This window comes from Varanus komodoensis, unplaced genomic scaffold (assembly GCF_004798865.1).
Source record: "Varanus komodoensis strain SLA01 unplaced genomic scaffold, ASM479886v1 scaffold74, whole genome shotgun sequence".
Classification (NCBI taxonomy): domain Eukaryota; kingdom Metazoa; phylum Chordata; class Lepidosauria; order Squamata; family Varanidae; genus Varanus; species Varanus komodoensis.
The window spans coordinates 486,611-504,652 of NW_025336401.1; the positions used below are offsets into that span (position 1 = coordinate 486,611).

Sequence of the window (18,042 nt, forward strand, 5' to 3'; positions counted from 1 at the left end):
CAGGGTGCACGTGCACACCGCACGGACGCAGGCATGTCCACACGCACCGCCGTGCAGCGCGGGCCTTTCCCGTACACGCAGAGCAGCGCTTCTCCGACCTGCTGAAGCAGCACCTGCCCCCGAGTCGGAAACAGAGGAACGGCCGGTTCCAGAGCCCCCGCGCCTGGCAGGGACCTGGCCCACGTCTGGCACAACGGGTGCCGCTCACACCCCCCTTCAACAGAAGCCCTCCAGGACCATTCACTCATTTTCAGCTCGAAGACAAGACACCAGAAGTGCTCAAATGGGGCCACTGCCAGACTGCTCCCCACTGGAACGGCCTGGACAAACCCGAAGGCTGGGAGAGAGAAAAGAGATGCCCAGAAGCATGTTTGGAAAAGATTTTATTTGTCCAGGAAGGAATTCTGGGTGGGGCTCGTGCCGACATTCTGGGGGCTCAACTGCTGCTCTGTTTGGCCGCCAGCCTTTTGTCTCTCTCTTCAGCAATGGTGAGACGGATCCCCTTTCCACGAGGCAGGGAGATCCAAGGCTTGTTACCCTAGATCAAAAAGAAGACGCATGCTGAGGCTGCGGGTTCTGCCCCCCAGCGGCACTGACACCAACATTTTAACCACCCTCGCCCTGGGTCAGGCCTGACCACAGAATGCCAGCACCCAAAAAGGCACACTTAAGACTGCAAACCTGGAAGCAGCTTTTGAGCACTCAAGAGGGCGAGCGATTATGCAGACTGCACTGCTAATAAAGCAGTTTATTATGGGATTGCAACTGCAGAATGAGTTGGTGGTGAAATATCCTGCTTTGGAATAAGGACTGGCAAAGATTATTGAACTATTGTCTTTAAAATGCTATACTGTAGTAAAGGCTTATTTTAAAAATAATTCAACAAGAGAAACAGCACTTTGTAGAGCTTTCCCCTTGAGAGATGGCTAGCTGGAACTGTGTCCACTCAACACGAAAGGCACCCGTGAATGCAGGCACCCATGGCAAGCCAGCCGAAGACAGCGGGCTACGCTCACTCTGTAGGGAAGGTGCCACTCAATCTGGGCAAGCTTCTAGCAATGGTTGAGGCAGCGGCCACCCAAGAAGAGCCCAAGAGCTTCTGCATTCCCTCCCTCCCACCCCCCAGGAGTTGTGCTCTTACCTTGCCAATAACAAAAATATTGGACAACCTGGTGGCAAAGCTGTTGCCATTGGCATCCTTCACGTGGACCACGTCAAATGAGCCGGGATGCCTCTCCCGGTTGGTGATCACACCAATACGACCCAAGTTGGCCCCTCCAGTCACCATGCACAGGTTGCCTGCGGCGGGGAGAGAAAGATCGGAAGCTGACATGCAAGTAATGTAACACTGCTAGTGATGGCAAGGTCACACGGACACACAGTGCTGTGGGGGTGCCTTTGAACACTGCCCCCCCTGAAAGGACAAATGTGGGCAGAGTCTCATTCGGCAGCCCACTCCCTACACACACGTTTGAGATACCAGCAAGGGTTCTCGGGACACAAGCGAGCCCAAGGACCTCACTGCTAAGTGGTTTGAAACGCGCACCTGTGTCAAACTTGATGAAGTCTGTGATCTTGCCCGTCTCCAGGTCAATCTGGATGGTGTCATTGACCTTGATGAGGGGATCTGGGTAGCGGATTGTCCGGGCATCATGAGTGACGAGGTGTGGGATTCCTTTGGTGCCCACAAAGATCTTCCTAACCTTGCACAGTTTGTACTGGGAAGACAGAGAGAGCAAACTGCCGATTCGGCCGTGGGCAGGAGCCCCAGCTGGGCCAGGCTCCCACAGCACTGCCCGGCAAAGGGCAGGGGAGGGCCCCTGGCGCCCCCTTGTGGTGGCTCCCTCCGCAGGCCACCAGGCACTGCCGCTTGAGGCTGCACACACAACAGCCACACCCACACCCACAGACCTGGAGGAGGCGCCAGCAAAAGCGCTTCCACAAATGGCTGCAGCCTGAGGACCTCCAAGAAATGCCCCTCCACAAACATCCTCAGCGCAAGCCAAGACCCTAAATCCTTCCAGCAGACACAGCCCTGGAGAGACACGCCCAGCCCTCCCCTGCCCTGAAGAGGAGCAAGCCCCGTCGATTCACTCTCTCAGCATTCAGAAAGAAGAACCAAGGGCAGGGGCCCAACTGAACCAGGTTTCTGCACACACACAATTTTGGGTGGCCCTGGATCCCATTTCATCACCAAGGACCCCAGGTCGCCTCGTGGCCCTCAGGGAACTGGTGGTCGAGGGTTGGCTTACCTTTGCCTCTTCTGGGGTGATTCGGTGAACAGCAAATCGGCCCTTTGTGTCATAAACCAGGCGGAAGTGCTCACCTGTCTTCTCAATGCTGATTACATCTGACAAGCAGAAAGCACCTGTGAGAACGCGACAGCCAAAGGCACCCCTGGAGTGCTCAGAGAGAGAACAGAGCCAGTGGTCATGGCTCGGGACCTGCCCTCCTTGATATGGCCAGGGAGGATGCTAGAATAAGGAGCGGAAGGTCAGAGGCTGCTGTGGGAACCTGCTGCTAAGTCACCTCATCTGTGTGCCATGCAACATTCTCATGCGTTCTGGACATCAGGAAATAACAAAAGGCTTCATGGGTCCTTGCCAACGTTGATGTTCCAATGCATTAAATTTGTTTAAATTATGCTACCACTGGACAACTCTGTATGCGATAGTAACATAACCAATGCCTTATACAGGGCTTATTGAAGTATCTGCCCATGACTTGGAATAAAACAGTGTTTCCAAAATGGCAGCAATTTGTTTGTTAGATAAAACTGGGCTTCCTATATGGTGAAGTCAACATATGAACTGAAACTAGAGACTGGCCCTGTTCGCTCGCAAAGAGCCAGAATGCTCGGTTCCTCGGCAGTTTAATGCTGGCTCAACCAGGAACTCTGGCTTACTGGGAAGAGACAAGGCCCCCTGAAATCCTTGGGTCACACATCAGACTGAACAACCCAAGGATAGCACTTCCTACTTGCAGTGGAAGAGGTCAGGCAAAACTACCACAAGGTGCAAAGCGGCCCTTGATTGAAACACAGAAACGGAACGAGTCAGAAGGGGCCTCCCGGGCCATCTAGTCTGACCTCTGGCTCCAGCCAGCTCCGCTCACGACATGCCCACCATGTGCACGTCCAGCCTGTCTTTGAACACCCTCATCAATGGGGCCTCAACCACCTCTTGCGGAAGCCCATTCCACACCCTCAGGGTCCTAACTGTCCAGAAGTGCTTCCTGGCATCCAAATTGAAGCTTGGTTCCCTGAGCTTGGCTTCGTTGGAGCGCGTCCTGCCTTCCTCTGCAGGGGAGAACAGGTCTCTACCCACCTCTGTGTGACACCCCCTCACGTACCTGCATGTCACCAACAGACCCCCTCTGAGTCTCCTCTTCTCCAAGCTGAAGAGACCCACCTCCCTCAGTCTCGCCTCATCCCCCATCCCCTGCAAACCAGCCACCAACTTTGTGGCCCTGCACTGCACTGACTCTAACCTGGCTATATCCCTCCTGTAACGAGGGGCCCAAAACTGAGCACAATACTCCAGTTGCGGACGCAGCAGAGTCGTGTAGAGTGGTAGTAATACCCCTCTCAATCTAGAAGCCACACTTCTGGCTATGCGACCACGGGTGGCGTTCGCCCTCTTGACCACCACATCACACGGCTGGCTCATGTTCAGCCTGCAGTCAACCAGCACCCCAAGGTCCCTTTCACAAGTGCTGCTCTCCAGCCACTTGTCCCCTAACCTGTCCTTATGACCCCCATTCCTATGCCCCAAGTGCAAGACCTTGCACTTCTCCACACTGAACGCCATCCTGTTGTCTCCTGCCCACTTCCATAGTCTGTCCAGATCCTTTTGCATCTGGAGTACCTGCTCCTCAGTTGTGGCCACTGTTCCAGTTTTAGTATCGTCTGCGAATTTGACCAGCAGACTGTTCACCCCTTCTTCCATGTCACAGATGAAAAGATTACACAGGATCGGCCCCAGGACAGAGCCCTGGGGGACCCCGTTTGTCACTGACCGCCATCCCAATGATTCCCCACTAATGGTTACCCTCTGCTTTCGGTCAGTCAACCATGCCCTAATCCACCAGACAGTGCTTTGGTGTATCCCAAAACTCCTCAGTTTCTCCACCAGGATATCATGGGGCACTTGTCAAAGGCCTTGCTGAAATCCAGGTATACCACATCCACTGCATCCCCTCCATCTAGCCACCTCGAAACCTTGTCATAGAATTCCACAAGGTTTGTCTGGCAGGACCTGTTTTCGCAGAAGCCGTGTTGTGTGGCTGTCAGCCTCCCTTCCCTATCTAGCATCACTAGATCTCTCTCTATTATGAGCCTTTCCATTGTTTTTCCTACAATGGATGTAAGGCTAACCGGTCTGTAATTCCCCGTGCCCCTTCTACTACCCTTTTTGAAAATTGGGACCACTGACGCCACCCTGCAGTCCTCTGGAACTTCACCCGTTCTCCACGAGGCCTCAAAAATGGAGGCCAGCGGGCGTGAGAGAACCCCTGCCAACTCTCTAAGTACTCTCGGGTGTAACCCGTCAGGGCCTGGCGCCTTTGTAATGTCCAATGCCCTGAGGAGCCCCTCGACTTCAAGGGGGGGGTGACTCTAATCTGTGCCCCTAAGTCCCCAGCCTCATCTAATCTCCCATGCGGATCTCCCCCGTCCTGCTTTGGGGAGAACACAGAGGCAAAATAGTCATTTAACATCTGTGCCTGTTCCCTCATATCAGTCACTGGATCTCCTTCCTCATTTAGTGGTCCCACCACTTGTCTCCCCGTCCTCTTCCTATTTACATGCTGAAAGAAGCCCTTTTTGTTGCTCTTGATATTCTTGGGCAAGTCTCAGCTCGTAATCAGCTTTAGCCTTGCAAAGAATCCTTCTGCAATGGGCCTCCTCCTACCGGTATACCCTTTTGTCTATTTGCCCCAGTACCCATTAATTTGCCCCAGTACCCATTTATGACCTTGTTCCTCAGGTCAGCAAGCAGCCAAATAAAATCATGAAGGGAGTCCCTCCCCACAACTGGACCAACATTCTGGGGGCTAGATATTTCTAGGCCTCCACACCAACTGCCCAGAAACCTGCTGTCACTCACCCATGAAGCCGGCAGGGTAGGTGATATCTGTACGGACTTTGCCATCAATCTTGATAAAACGCTGCATGCAGATCTTCTTGACTTCATCCCCTGTCAAGGCATACTTGAGCCTGTTCCTGAGGAAGATGATGAGCGGGAGGCATTCCCTCAGTTTGTGGGGACCTGTTGACGGACGCGGTGCCTAAAAACCCAAAGATGGTGGACAGTCATAAACAGAGCCCATTCTTCCCCAGTACAGCCACCATTTCACACAGATCCCACTGTAAGATTAAAAGGCAGTTAATGGGCCCCTCCTGGGCCCCAGTGAAGCCTCTTCAAGCACAGATACTGCTTGACCCAATCTTAATGTAACAAGATTAATTTACTTCTACTGAATCTTTTACCCGTACCCAATGAAAAAGCAAATTCAAACTGAAATGTAATGTAAGTTTGTGTCCATTTTATTTATTGAGGGGTTGGGGGGGAGCAAAAAGGGAGCTGCAGTTCCTATGGCACCTATCCAAAATTCTAACTATATCCACGGGCCCAGAAAGGTTGCAGACCCGTGTCCGAATGTTTCATGGGCTGTCTTTGTCAACATCAGCCCACACTGGCTGCCAACCAGACACCACAAATGCACAGTCCTGCGCACTTGACTCACTTGGGTATCCCACAAGCTTGCTCCAACAGCGACACTTTACCCATCAAGATGCCCCATTCATCTATCAGTCCAGCTTTTTATCCAAATTCAGCGCTGTTACTCCCTGCATTCTGCATGGGCACGGACTACCCCCCCACACACTTAGAGGAAGGCAACCCACATCATTCACTTCCCGGGAGGGCAAAGTCAAGGCACCATTTCCACTGAAGCCTGTGGTATCCACAAAAGATTTCAAGGAGATCCTTTAACATGCTATGCACATCAAATGCCCCCCCCCCCATTTTAAGGAATAGGTCAAGAGCACAAAACCACACCCACCTGTGAACTGTGTAGCTTTCCAACAGAAATCCTACCTAAAGCTAAAGCAGTTTCTTTACATGGCCTTCTTTCACGTTTTTACTGGAAACATGCCACATTTTTACTCTCCCACAAAAAATATGAACTCTAGAGCCCATGACCCTTGATAGCTTGTAATATGACTTAGACCCAAGAGAAAAGTCCATCATGCCTCAACATTAGTTTCTAGTCAGATTAAAAAATTACTCAGACTGAGTAGTTCAGAGAAAACTAGGCAGAGAAAACCCTAAGTAGAAAGCAGCTAACAAGAAGCAACCCCAGACTCCACTTAAGTATCAACACCGAGTCTGCTGGTTTCTTTAAAAAACACACACACACACGCACACACACACAGGAGGCAATGCAAACCCATCCTCAATGTGTCCTCAAAACAGTTTAAAAATGCACCACACAAGATACTCACAAAGACTCCTGTCAGTTTATCCAGCATCCAGTGCTTCGGAGCTGCCACACGCTTCAGGTGCTTCTTAGGTCCACGCGCCTAAGGAAAAAAAGTTCAATGGGTCACACTGAAATCTTATCAAAAAAGGTAAGATATACATCATGTCCAGATTTTAGTTGTCTAATACTTGCCAATCACTTTGACCAACTAAAACAGCTCCCACCTTAAACTGGATTTTTAAAACACTATTTTTAATACTTATATGTTTCCTACATAGTAACACAGAATTTATAAAATGCATTCCACCCTGCTGTCCTCACACACAGGTGGCAGCTGAAAAGGGAAGCACAAATGCTTCCAGCTTCAGAACTACTCCAGTTACCTAATAGCTGACCCCTACAAGTTTATTGTTTGGGTTTTAACTAGATGGCAGCCTCGATACCTACCCAAATCTTAATAGGAACCCCCTTTCTAGGGCGGGCAGGAGGAGCACTTGACTTTTTAGGGCCCAAAGCCTAGGACTCACATTTGATCAGCTGCTTCCTCCAAACCCTTGTCTCCCCCGAGGGAATCCAAAGCCCTCCATTGCCAACAAGAACCCCACCTGCTTCCGATGGACCCTTGGCTAATGAAACGGAGAGCTTACGTTCTCAGGATCCCTTCCCTGAGCGCCTTCAGGCAAATTACACCCAGGCTTGCACCCGGGATGCCACTGCAGCCAACCGGGAGCCTGGCGGACGCCCACGAGGAGGGCAACAAGCCCTCCCGATCGAGGCTGGCCGCGCCCGGCCGGAGCTGGCCATGGAGGCGCCCGGCCTTTCCTCCTGCTCGCGCAGGTCGCCTAAGCGAGGGGGGCTCCCAGAATGGGCCCCAGTTCTAGTCCCGGGACAGCGCCGGAAACTTCCGCTCCCTCCCCAGGGCCCATCTCGCTCTGAAGACCGTCCAAAGCGCCGAGGCCCGGCCCGGCCCGGCCCCCCGCGCAGCTTCGCCGGCGGGGCGCAAGCTTCGGGGCCCGCCGGCCGCCCAAGGCGCGGGCGCGCGGCCATATGGCTGCCCCGTGGCCGGGCAGCGCCCCCCGCTGCTTCCGCCACAGTCCGAGGAGCCCCGCCGGGCGCGAGGCCGCGGATGGCGAGGGATCCCGGCGAGCGGAGCCGAGCGCCACACACTCACCATGGCCGCGCTCCGCCGAGAAAGGGCCGCTGCTGGCGCTCCGCGGCGGATATCCGCGCGGCGCTACGGCGGCTCCGCGAGGTCACGGCGGGCTCAGGGGCGCCCCCTGCCGGCCGGCGGTGCATGTGCGTCCCGGCGGGCCGCGCGAGGCAGGGCAGCGGGGCTCCCGGCTCCCACGCTTCGCTCTCGGCATCTTTGGCCGGGGGAAGCCATGGCGGCAGCGCGGGCTGATACGCCGGAGAACTTGCGTGTCGGGGCCAGTGTGCCTGCATGCCAAACGCAGTGCCCGGCTTCCAGTCTGCACGTTTAGCCGGCCGCTGCACGAGGCAAGAATATGGGAGCGCTGGGGCAGGGACAGCGAGGTGAACTGGGGAGACCCGAGCAGGCGTCTCCCGAACACTGGTCAGGAGACGCAATTCCGCTTTACACTTCGGAAGTGCACATGATACCAGAACCCCGAGTTACCCCACAAGGCTGAACAGTGGAAGATCCGGGCCATGGCGCCCAGAAATGGGCCCAGACCAAGCAAGAGGCAGAGGCGTGGCACCGCGTCCTTCCTGCTGCACTTCTGCTAATGTCGCTTCCGACTGCCTGCCTTCGTGGGCAGCCTGCAATGATCAGGGATACGCCCTGCTCTTCCACGTGGGCTGCTGCGGAGCCGATCGCAGTCCAGAACTTGTGCCTTTGGCTTGTGCACTGAAATGCAGGCCCTGGGCCTTCCACACCGTGTGTGTGTGACACAGGCACTTGCACCTCGCCTTTCTGTGATTGACCCCGCCCCACCTGGCTGCTGCTCATATCCTTAAAAAGGCAGGCTGTGGGGGTGGGTGCCCGCTTTCATCAGAAGTCCTGCCCTGGTCCCGGGGGGCCTGAAAGGCCAGCATAAGAATTGGTCTCGCCAGGGCGAGGCTGCTGATTTCTGAGACTGAGCATTTACTGCGCCGCTTAAAGGTGTCTTCCCGGGACAGCTTGCTGAGGAAACTAAGGGGCCCACGACTGGAAACAGAGCTGCAGCGAGAGCAGAAGAGCTCCGGGGAAAAGGCAGAACTGAATCAAGCCAGGCCAGTAACATCGAGACGAGCAGTGGGAGATGGCCAAGGACCACATGCAGAACCAAGCAGCAAATATATCAAAGACTTTATTTGCAAGGCAAACAGTTTTCACGGGCAATGTTCCTCCAGATGTGGTTTCAACCAGTACAAAAAGGTGCCCTCTGCCCCTCCCCCCCCAGTGTCCAGGGTGCTCATGGCCTTCTGTCCACTGGGTGAGAGCTGTCACCATGGTCCCCACAAGTAACCAAACAGCTAGAAAACCAAAGCACCGATGTAGCAACAGGAAATGCTCTCTCCTTGCTAGTGATGCTGTGCCAAATCCGGCCTCCCTCCCAGCCCATGGATCGGCCTGTTAGAAAAGTGGGTGGGAGGCAATGCTGGGAGTGGGCTGGTCGGCAGACTCGGGGGTCACCGGGGGGGGGGCAGCTGGGCTGGCAACGCCGTGAGAGGTCCTGAGCGGTTCTCTTCCGGAATCCCAGCGGCAACTGACAGCTCTGTCCCGGGGAGGTCAGGTGGGTCAAACAACTGAGCAGTCCTCCCCTCCTACACCACGTACTTCAGGTTCCCTGTCAAGAGAGCGACTGTCACAGAAGCCCGCTGCCTCCCCGCGCAGGCGGAGGGGAGCTTCACCTGCTCAGCCTCTGCCCAGTGTGTGACCAGGAGCGGCGGCAGCAGCCTTCCTCCTTGGCTTGGTTGCTCGCTCGCTCACTTGCTCGCTATCCTGCCCCTCAGCCAAGAAAACTCTCAGGGTAGCTTGCAACATATGGAACCACAAAAGAAGGGAGCACAAGGCAGCACACGCCAAGCAGGGCTTCCGGCCACTGCGCACGCACCACGGTGGACGCTCCCGAGGCCTCCGGGGCACATGCTGGCGAGGATGCACATGGCTGCGGGGGCACCGACGTGCGACTGCTTGCCAGGAGATGCCTGGCACTTGGAGGGAAGCTCCTCCGCAGCTTTTCCGGGTGAGGGATGTGAGGAGCAGCCTCATGCCGCTTCTCCTCGTAGCTGGGGAAGCAGCAGCAGCAGCCTGGAGAGATTCTCGGCCTCTGGCGCCCTTTCTGCAAGGTGGGCTGGGCTGGGGGGGCGGTCAGAGGACTCACCCTTCACGTGGCGGAGGATCTCCTGGATTCTCTGGGGCTCATTGCGGTCTGGCCGGCAGCTTGGGGTGATTTCCAGGACATAGTCAGGGCCATAGTGTGTAAAGAACTGCAAAGAGGGGAAGGACAAGCTCCAGGCAAGAGAGGGCCAAGTCACACGTGGAGGTCTTGGGGCAGGGGGAGTTGCTCCAGCACCCTGGGCCCCCCACCTGCCCCCTGCTGCAAGTAAGCGGCTGGTTCCTCAGACAAATTACTCTCCCCGCACCCTGGGAAAGAAGCAACTCCCTGGGGCTTTTGCCGCTGGGGAGCCCCAGCTGTCGCACAGGCCCTGCCCCCCAGGACAGTTGCGCGAGGCTGGGGAGGGATGTGCCTGGCACAGACTGAGGCTCAAGCGAGCAACGGTTGGTTCAGCTTCCTGCCTCCGCTTGGGCCAGCCTAATGCCTGAACCTTCAGGGCAGACCACGCCTCCCGAATTTTCCTCTCCACTTTGGGAAGGGGGGTGTGGAGCATGCAGGCAATTATGGGGGAAGAACTGTCCTGAACTTTCGCTCCAGTATTCAGTGCTCGAGGGAGGAACTGCACGACGAGATGGGGAGGATGCGGATGACAGCACTGAATGGGCACGTGAAACCAGGGGGCACATTTAGTTTGGTCGATGGACAGGCTTAGCATTCTGAGATGGCTTTGGAGTGGCTCAAAGCATTTCAGGTGGAGTGCCTTGATCGTCACCAAAAAATTCCGGTAAGGTATCCCAGAATTATTACCCCCCTATTAAAGACTGAGGGGCCAAGGGAGAAAAGGGAGGGAGACAGACTGCCTAGCAAAGTGAGAGCACAAGCACGGTGAAGCCAGGCCAGGCGTTCCCACTACTGCACAGCATCAAGCAGGCAGGGCGCCTGCTCAGAAAGCATCTCTGCCTTTGCTTCTGCAACGAGCTGGCTCCATTCCTCACACTCCTCATTCTTTGCAATCGGAGGAGGACTGTCCCAGAAGAGGCAGTCTGCCTCAGGAGCAGGGAGAACAAGCGGAGCCGCTCGCCAAGCTCTCTCGGCAACGTGGGACTAGCCAGCCAGGCCAAACGGACCGGGCTCACAGAAAGGCCTCCTGGAGCCTTACCTCATGATCTGGAATCTCAGAGGACAAAGTTCTCCCTAGAATGATGCCAGTCAAGTATGTCCAACAACGAGCCGTGTTGGCAAGATGGTAGCCCCCTGTCGCCAGGCGCCAACAAGCACCGGGTTGAGAAGAAGAGAGAGAGAAGGAAACGGAGAGGGACTAGGGGGAACTTTGCAAGCAAAGCCCTCTCTGGGTCACCCGAAAGGCATTTTTGCAGCATCCACAACTAAACAGCAAATTGGACTTTTGAGGGGACCGACACTGTTTCCTCCCCCCCTCCAGCCCTCCTGAACTTTCCCGCCCCTTCTTCCACCCCCAGAGAAGGAGCAGCGCATCGTGGCCGCCCACTGCTGGCACTTGGAGCCCTCCATCCAGAAGCCCTCTGGGTTGGAGTGGGGCCCACAGAAGTGGACTTCCCATGCCCTCGCGGCAGAGGCCTCCGCGACCCCCCCGGCGCTCTCAGCCCCTCCACTCTCGCTCGCTCACCTCCTCCGAGGATGAGTGTCGGCAGCTGCCACTGTAGCACGTAGCTCAGGCACTTGCCAATCCCCTCGGGGGTCATGTTGAAGGAGCACATGGGGTCGCCGGCGATCGTGTCGGCTCCCAGCTGCAGCACGATGGCATCGGGGCTGAATGCCGCGTAGATCTCCTTGAGCACCCTGCCGGGACAGTGCGGGGAAGGGAAGCCCCCTTGCGGCAGAGCAGCGCACCAGGACGCTGCGTGGCGCAGAGCTGCCACGGCCCCTCGGCCCCTGCCCGGGCCTTCCTCTCCTCGGCCCAGCCAGCGCCGGAGCTGCCACCGCCGGAAGGGCTTGGGCTCCATCCAGAGCAAGGGACGCCTGGGCAGGGTGCGGGGACACCCCGCCCGCTCGCAGGCCCTGCCCTGGAGGGCCAAGGGCCTCTGCCACTTGAGCCTCAACTCCAGAGCGAAGTGGCTGCAGCAAAAAGCCCCCTGGATGCCCAGAGGCCAGCGGGGAGGCAAGGGGCCGCTGTGCACTGCAGCCCCGTCCCCCCGGACGGCTGGCCATGTTCTAGAGGCTAGCCTGGGGAAATGGCGCCGTCAAAGCCCATGGAGCCCAGCTGGCTGCTGCCCATGGGGCAGTGGGTGAGCCCGAGCAAGCAGAGGAGGCGGCAGGCCCAGTGGGGACGGGGAAGGAGGCCGTGGACTGGCTGCACTGCCTGTGGGCCCTGTGCCCCTGCAGGCAGCCCCACCTCCGGGCCGCCCTCTGGTTGGCTGCTGTGAGAAAAGAAGGCTGACCGAGGAGGCCCCCAGTCCGGTGCTGCCCGGCTCGGCCAGCTTCTCTGGAGACGGCAGAAGAGGGAAAGCCGGAGCAGCACAACCTCCCCCCCCAGAGGCGGGGCTTTGCTCAGAGCCAGCCGCAGCAGCAGGCCTTACGTCTCGCAGATCTGGAAGTATTTCTCGTCCTGAATGCCATCCTGGATAGGCACATTGACACTGTAGTAGCGTCCTTTCCCCAGTCCCACGTCTGTCACATCTCCTGTCCCTGAGCAGGAGGCAAAAGAGAACATTGCAGCCCCCAGGCAGGGAGGGTGCTTCATGGCCTGCGGGGCCCCGGGAGCGCCACTGCGGCTCGCCCGTCAGCGGCCCAGGCCTGGCCAGGCCTGCCCCGAGGCCTGTGGAACAGGCCCCAGCACAGGAGGTGCGCCCGGGCATCCAGCAGACACGGCCAAGCGCCCACCGCACCCGGCGTCCACCTCGCGTCAGCACAGCCCCTTGCCGGCTGACCCCTCTCAGGTGCAAGGTGGGGGGGTGCCCCCCCACCCCGCCCCAGAGTCTGGAGGGCACGGCCATCCTGCGCAGAACAGCCGAGGGCCACAGGGCCGCTCCTCCCCTGGACCAATCCGGCCAAGTCAACCAAGTCTTCAAATATTTGCAGCACAAGGTGTGCGCATTACACTGAGGTGGGAGAAAGGGGAAAGGGCCCATCGAAATGACGATCCAGCGCACTTTGACGATGTTCCTCCTCGGGGGAAATTAAGCAACGGCATCATGTCATTGGCACTAAAACCTCTGCAGGAATTACTATGTGATTAAAAAGGGAAAAGGCCACAAAATCAATTGCCTCTTTCCTTTTTAATAATACATGCATTTAATAAATGCTGTAGGTAACTTTTACCTACATTTTAGTATCAATTATATTGCATTAATACATAGTGTTAATGTTAATTTGTTCTCTTCCTTAGGAAGAATGATTTACAAACACACTGGGCCACTAAACCATTCCTTTTGTGCACTCTGCCCCTCCGCTGCTCCCACACACCCATTTCCAAAGGACTACAGGGGAAACCCAAGAGGGACACGTGATCCATGGGAGAACACGGAATCAAACGAAGAGGCCCACGGCTCCTACTGCCCCTTCAGGGAGGAAGAGGAAGCCTCCGGCAGTCACTGCCAGAAGGAAAGTAACAAGAACGCCACCAAAGCTCCTGGGAATGTGTGGGCAATTTGTGTCCCCCACCCAGAGCATTTGGCCTACAACTCCCATAAGCCCCAGCTAGTACAGCAAACTGTAAGGATCATGGGACTTGCAGGCCAAAGCACCTGACTGGCCACAAACTGCCCATCTCTGCTCTAGGGGCTCCTGGCCTCGCTTCCTTGCTTGCATGGAGAAGAGGAGTTCAGAGACTTGGTGGGAAAGGAAACTGGTCAGTGGTGACACCAGAAACCATGACTAGACCTAACGTGAGCAGAATTCAACTCTGTAAACTGACAACTTGCCTGGAAAAAACCCTGGTGAAAACTTATGCAGAGACACGGTCATGACTTTGGAGGTGAAGCTGAAGGCGTCTTCTACACCTGAGGATGGCACAAGAGGAAGAGACAAAGGCTTCACTGTATACCCCACTGGCATTAGCCACGCATGGAAGCCAGGATCAGGATCTGCCAGGAGCGCTGGGTGATTTCCAGTAGAGTCAGTCTCCAAATTACTTAAAAGTTGCAATTTTTCTGCCCACAAACAGCCGACCGAAGCAAAGAAAACTTGTGGGGGGGGACCAAGGGGAGACGAGGGCAGTTACTGCCTGCACACAAGTTCCAGGTAGGGGGGCAATCAGTGCTGCCTTTCATGCCCCCCCGTTTTCTAAGCCACCACTTTGCACGTGGCTCTGCATGGTGAATCTCGGGATCTGCGGTGGAGGAAGCCGGCATAGGCCCCACACGCCTGAAGGCCGCCAACTCCCGGTGTGACATTCATGCCAAAAGCCAGGAAGGGAGCTGAGTGGAACCAATGCAGGCCTCTGTCCTCTGGCCAAGAGGAAGCCAGCCTGAAGCCTGGCCCGAATCAGAGGCAACGCGAGGCTGGGGAGGGCAACCTTGTGTCCCCGCGAAACAGCAAGAACTGCGTGAACTGGCAGCGAAGAGCCGTGAGGGCCGGGAGAGCGGCTGCTGCCGTCACCTCCCATCCCAGGGCGCCAGGCAACGCCTCGCCGCCGTCCCGCAGCTGCAGGGCCTGCCCCGAGGCTTAGGCACATGCCCTGCGCAGCTGCAGCCCAGAGACTCGCCAGAGCCACGGCGAGGCAGCACAGGAAGCCCCCCTGGTCCAAGGCCGCGAGCGGCTCCACTCTGGGAGGACTGATGGCTGCAGCCACCGCAAGGCACGGCGTGCTCCCGTGTGTGCAGGGCTTCTTACCATCCCCGTGGTGCAGGTCCAAGTCAACGTAGAGGACACGGTCAAACTTCCGTCGCAGCTGCAGAATGCCCAGGACCGCGTCGTTCACGTAGCAGAAGCCAGAAGCTTCGTCTCTGTAAATAAGGACTCCTGGTCAAGCGTGGCGCTTGGGAAGCGGCCAAGTGAAGACTACGCTGTCAGTGAGCCCGCGGTTTGCCAAAAGTGCCAAGCCCTGCACCGCTTCCAGTGGAGAGAAGGCAGATTTTGTAAAGAAGCAGGTGGGAGAGGAAGCCGTCTTGCTCCCAAGGGCCACCTTTCCTTTCGGAGAAGAGGCAGTGCCAAGAGGCCAGCCAATCTCGGCAGAAGGTCGCTCGTGAAGCCTTTGGAGAGGCGTTTCAAGCCTTCTGGAACTGGAGGCTGGGGTGTTGTGAGAAGGCTGGGGAACCACTGGGGAAAAGGAAGCGGGCCCCCGGGGGAACCCTGGGAGGGAGGGATCCAGCCCCCAGGCCTGAGCTGCTGCTTTCAAGCAGGTTAGAAGAACAAGCCCGTCACAAGCCAGCACCTGAGGGTGTGGAAAGGCTGCCCCTGCCCGCCTGCTGGAGTTCACACACAGGTCACCTGGGCCAAAGGGCCCAGTCACGCCTGCGGCGGGCAAGCCCTGCACACCCCCCTTGCGTGCCCCAGGGCCCCCTGGCAAACACTCCTGCGGCCTCCCTGTCACTGCAGCTGGGTCTCCTTCCCTGCACAGGCGAAGGGGGCGGTGACGGAGGAGGCGGGATGCGGCAGGTGCCGGGCAGGGCCGCGGCCTCCTTACTTCTTTGCGTGGTGCCAGCCCCCGGGCCAGTTGATGGCCACTCTGCATTCTCCCTCCACCAGGGACTGGGCCGCCGTGATGGTGGCCCCTCCGACGGCAGCGGCGTAGTCGAAGATCCCTTCCGTGGCCGGGCAGTCGTAACCTAGAAAGAGCATGGGCTGTAGAGGCGCAAGGAGGAGGCCCGGATGCTGGTGGGGGGGTCCTCTCGTGCCAGGAGCCCATCTCCGCTCCCTGCACTTGCAGGCTCTCCACGGGCTGTGCATTCAGTGTGGGTCTCCCTCAAAAAAAGCCCAAGTTGCAGTCGGCTCACCTAGCCCGTATTCTGCAGATTCTGGGTGGTCGTCATCGCCGTCGCTGCTGACTTTCTGCAGATGCTGCAAGTAGGCGTCCGTGTGGAAGCTCGCCATCTCCTCCATGGAAGCCACTTTGGGCTTTACCACCCTGGGAAGGCCAAGAACAGGGCTGGGTCGGGATCAGCCCATGCAGGGAGCACAATGTCACAAACACCGTGAGGAGGAGAGAGCAGGTTTCCCAGTGAGGGCAAACAGTGCACGGCAGATCCTGGGGCAGGAACTGCAGCTCTCGCTGTGCCTGCGCTGGATCACACAGGGACACGGTGCAAGCATCCCCTGCACGCAAACGAAGCCTCCCTGCCTTGACTTCTAATGGCAAGAATGTCGACACGCTTCTGCTGAAAGCAGTTCTGAAGAAAGAGGAGGCTTTGAAGACAGTATGTAACACAAGAAGCTATCTGAACTGGTCTGAGAGGGGAGGAAAATCCAGAATCCATTCTGGGCCAACCAAACTGGCACAAAAGAGTGTGCAAGCTTTTGAGTTCTCCAGAACTCTTGCTCAGGCCAGAGAGAGAAATGGAAAAGTCCCAGAGCTTGGTCTGTTGTGACCATGAAAACTAAAGATCAGCCTCAAAATGGAGACTGCAGGCTGAAAGAACTAGGCATCACAGGTATCAGGTTATGCCTTGGATTTGGGAGAGAGGAAGCAACGGTCGTTCAAGATGCTGGGCAGGCTGAGAAGTAAAGAGAAACATGACAGTCCTTATGCTGCTGGAAAGAGAAGTAGGCCTTCTCTTAGCACAAAGTGCATGAGCTACATGTAAACGCTGCCCCCAGAACTCCCTGGGAGTAAGCAGAAAGCTCCGGCAGCCTTGGGCAAAGCTCCAGAGGAATGGGCGCACAGCAGCCGACCCTCTGGAGCTCACAGACTCCCACGGTGCCCCTTCTGCCTACCTCATATGGTCCAGCAGCGAGTAGGCCGTGATCAGCGAATGCACCATGCTTGCCTGCAGCAGAGAGAGCAGCACAGGAAGAGAACATGAGTGCGGCACCATCGGCTTCAGCCGCTTTGGGGGAGTCACCCTCTTTGGGCAGCGGGCCCATCCCGAATCGGGGGTGCGGCCGGCTCCAGAGCACTCGCTCCGTGGAAAGGCCCACCCTGAGCACAAATTCGCTCCCGTTTGCTCATCCGGAGCTCCCCGCAATGCGCCTCGCCGCCCGCCCGCCCGCCCCTCTGGCCACTTCCACCTGCGCGCGCTCTCGCCCGCCCAGAACGAGGCCCGCCCGGCCAGGGCCCCCCCCGCCCCCCCGCCCTCGCCCGCCGCCCCGCAGCTCCGCAGGGCGCCCGGCCTGGCGTGGGCGCTCCAGGGCCAGCACGGGCGCCGCCGCCGGCAGCCTGGCTTCACGAGGCGGCCCCCGGGCGCCCCGCAAGAAGGGACTGGGCGAAGAGCGCGGCTGGGGGCGCGGGGCCGAGCACAGCAGAGGGGCGGCCGGGGAAAGGCGCGGGGCCACCGCGGAGCAGCCCCTCCGCCCCGCCGGCCCCTCTCCGCCGGCGGCCCGTCCAGCTCGCGGCGGAGCGCGGGCGGCAGCGACCTCGGCCCCCCGGCCCGGCCACACACCCGTCGCGGCACTTTGCAGAGGGCGTCGCACCGCGCCACGTACTCGGCGCTGTACACGTAGACCGGCGGCGGCGGCTGGGCCATGGGCGCTCCGGGGGTGAGCCGCAGCGGTCCGGCGAGTGCAGCGCCCGTTGCCGCCCGGGCCCCTCCGCGGACGGACTTCCTGCCGCGCGGCCTGCCGGGAGGCGTAGTTCTTCCGTCAGCGAGCAAGCGAGAGGACGGCTCCACTCCCCCCCGGAAGTGTTTGGGGGTGGCGCAGAGAACGGAGCCCCTGAGCATGTGCAGAGGGTCCCTGCACGGAAGCCGCACGAGCGGGCCAGGGCCCTCGCCGGGAACGGCTCGCCTCAGAACCACGCGGAGGGTGCCGTGGCGCCCGCAGCCGCCGAGGACGAACGCGGGCGAGCAGCGGCTGCGGAGGCCTCGCACCCCGCCGGCGGGAGGGGCGCCGGGGGCGGCCGGTTTGCCCCCGTGCGTGGAGCGCGGGACTGGATGGGCCTGCGGGGACCCGGCCGGGCTGCTCGCGCGTGCCTGGCGCCGTTGCAAGCAGGGCCCTGTCCAGACCCCCCCCCCCCTGCTTTTATGTTCCTTCAAACCCGCAGTCTGTGGCCACAGAACCGATGCAGTCCCTCACCGGCCATTTTCGATTTCCTGACCTTAAGGCTTTTTCCTAAAATATTTTTGTATTTCTGTAGGCATTAGGGTTCCAACGAACCGTCCTGTGAATGAGTGGTTTTGTTCCGGATGAGCAAGCAGCCACCTCAGCG

General features: G+C 58.1%; 2 protein-coding genes across 7 annotated transcripts; both read right to left on the reverse strand.

The window, feature by feature from the left end:
• Positions 1-366: 366 nt before the first annotated feature.
• Positions 367-7,726, reverse strand: LOC123034907 (40S ribosomal protein S4). Its single transcript, XM_044452676.1, has 7 exons — positions 7,655-7,726; positions 6,506-6,583; positions 5,106-5,286; positions 2,253-2,350; positions 1,547-1,718; positions 1,142-1,299; positions 367-538 (listed from the first exon to the last, which is right to left on the reverse strand). Exons 1-7 carry the CDS (start codon positions 7,655-7,657, stop codon positions 437-439), a joined length of 792 nt encoding a protein of 263 aa, XP_044308611.1. The 5' UTR covers positions 7,658-7,726; the 3' UTR covers positions 367-436.
• A 1,050-nt stretch (positions 7,727-8,776) lies between these two features.
• Positions 8,777-17,392, reverse strand: HDAC8 (histone deacetylase 8). 6 transcript variants are annotated; one of them, XR_006416861.1, is made up of 11 exons: positions 17,279-17,392; positions 16,614-16,666; positions 15,677-15,807; positions 15,367-15,508; positions 14,574-14,686; positions 13,666-13,741; positions 12,320-12,431; positions 11,410-11,582; positions 10,924-11,018; positions 9,810-9,915; positions 8,777-9,272 (listed from the first exon to the last, which is right to left on the reverse strand). XR_006416861.1 is itself a non-coding variant. In XM_044452668.1 (11 exons), the coding sequence occupies exons 1-11, from the start codon at positions 17,360-17,362 to the stop codon at positions 9,250-9,252; spliced, it is 1,107 nt and encodes a 368-aa protein (XP_044308603.1). In that variant the 5' UTR covers positions 17,363-17,392; the 3' UTR covers positions 8,777-9,249. The 6 variants fall into 6 exon arrangements, 4 of the variants coding, with proteins under 4 accessions (XP_044308603.1, XP_044308605.1, XP_044308602.1 ...); XM_044452668.1 differs by having other exon boundaries at positions 12,320-12,428; positions 13,664-13,741; XR_006416862.1 differs by lacking the exon at positions 10,924-11,018 and having other exon boundaries at positions 12,320-12,428; positions 13,664-13,741.
• Between the last annotated feature and the right edge of the window lie 650 nt (positions 17,393-18,042).

What these genes read in the sequence shown, in the direction of transcription:
- LOC123034907 (XM_044452676.1), bottom strand. An exon ending in CTACCCTGCCGGCTTCATGG is followed by an intron (nt 2,351 to 5,105) that starts GTGAGTGACAGC and finishes TCTGCTTGTCAG; the next exon opens with ATGTAATCAGCATTGAGAAG. An exon ending in TCACCCCAGAAGAGGCAAAG is followed by an intron (nt 1,719 to 2,252) that starts GTAAGCCAACCC and finishes CTGTCTTCCCAG; the next exon opens with TACAAACTGTGCAAGGTTAG.
- HDAC8 (XM_044452667.1), bottom strand. Translation starts at nt 17,362, where the DNA reads ATGGCCCAGCCGCCGCCGCCGGTCTACGTGTACAGCGCCGAGTACGTG. An exon ending in TCGCTGCTGGACCATATGAG is followed by an intron (nt 15,808 to 16,613) that starts GTAGGCAGAAGG and finishes TGGCCTTCCCAG; the next exon opens with GGTGGTAAAGCCCAAAGTGG. An exon ending in GGACCTGCACCACGGGGATG is followed by an intron (nt 13,742 to 14,573) that starts GTAAGAAGCCCT and finishes TGCCATCCTCAG; the next exon opens with GTGTAGAAGACGCCTTCAGC.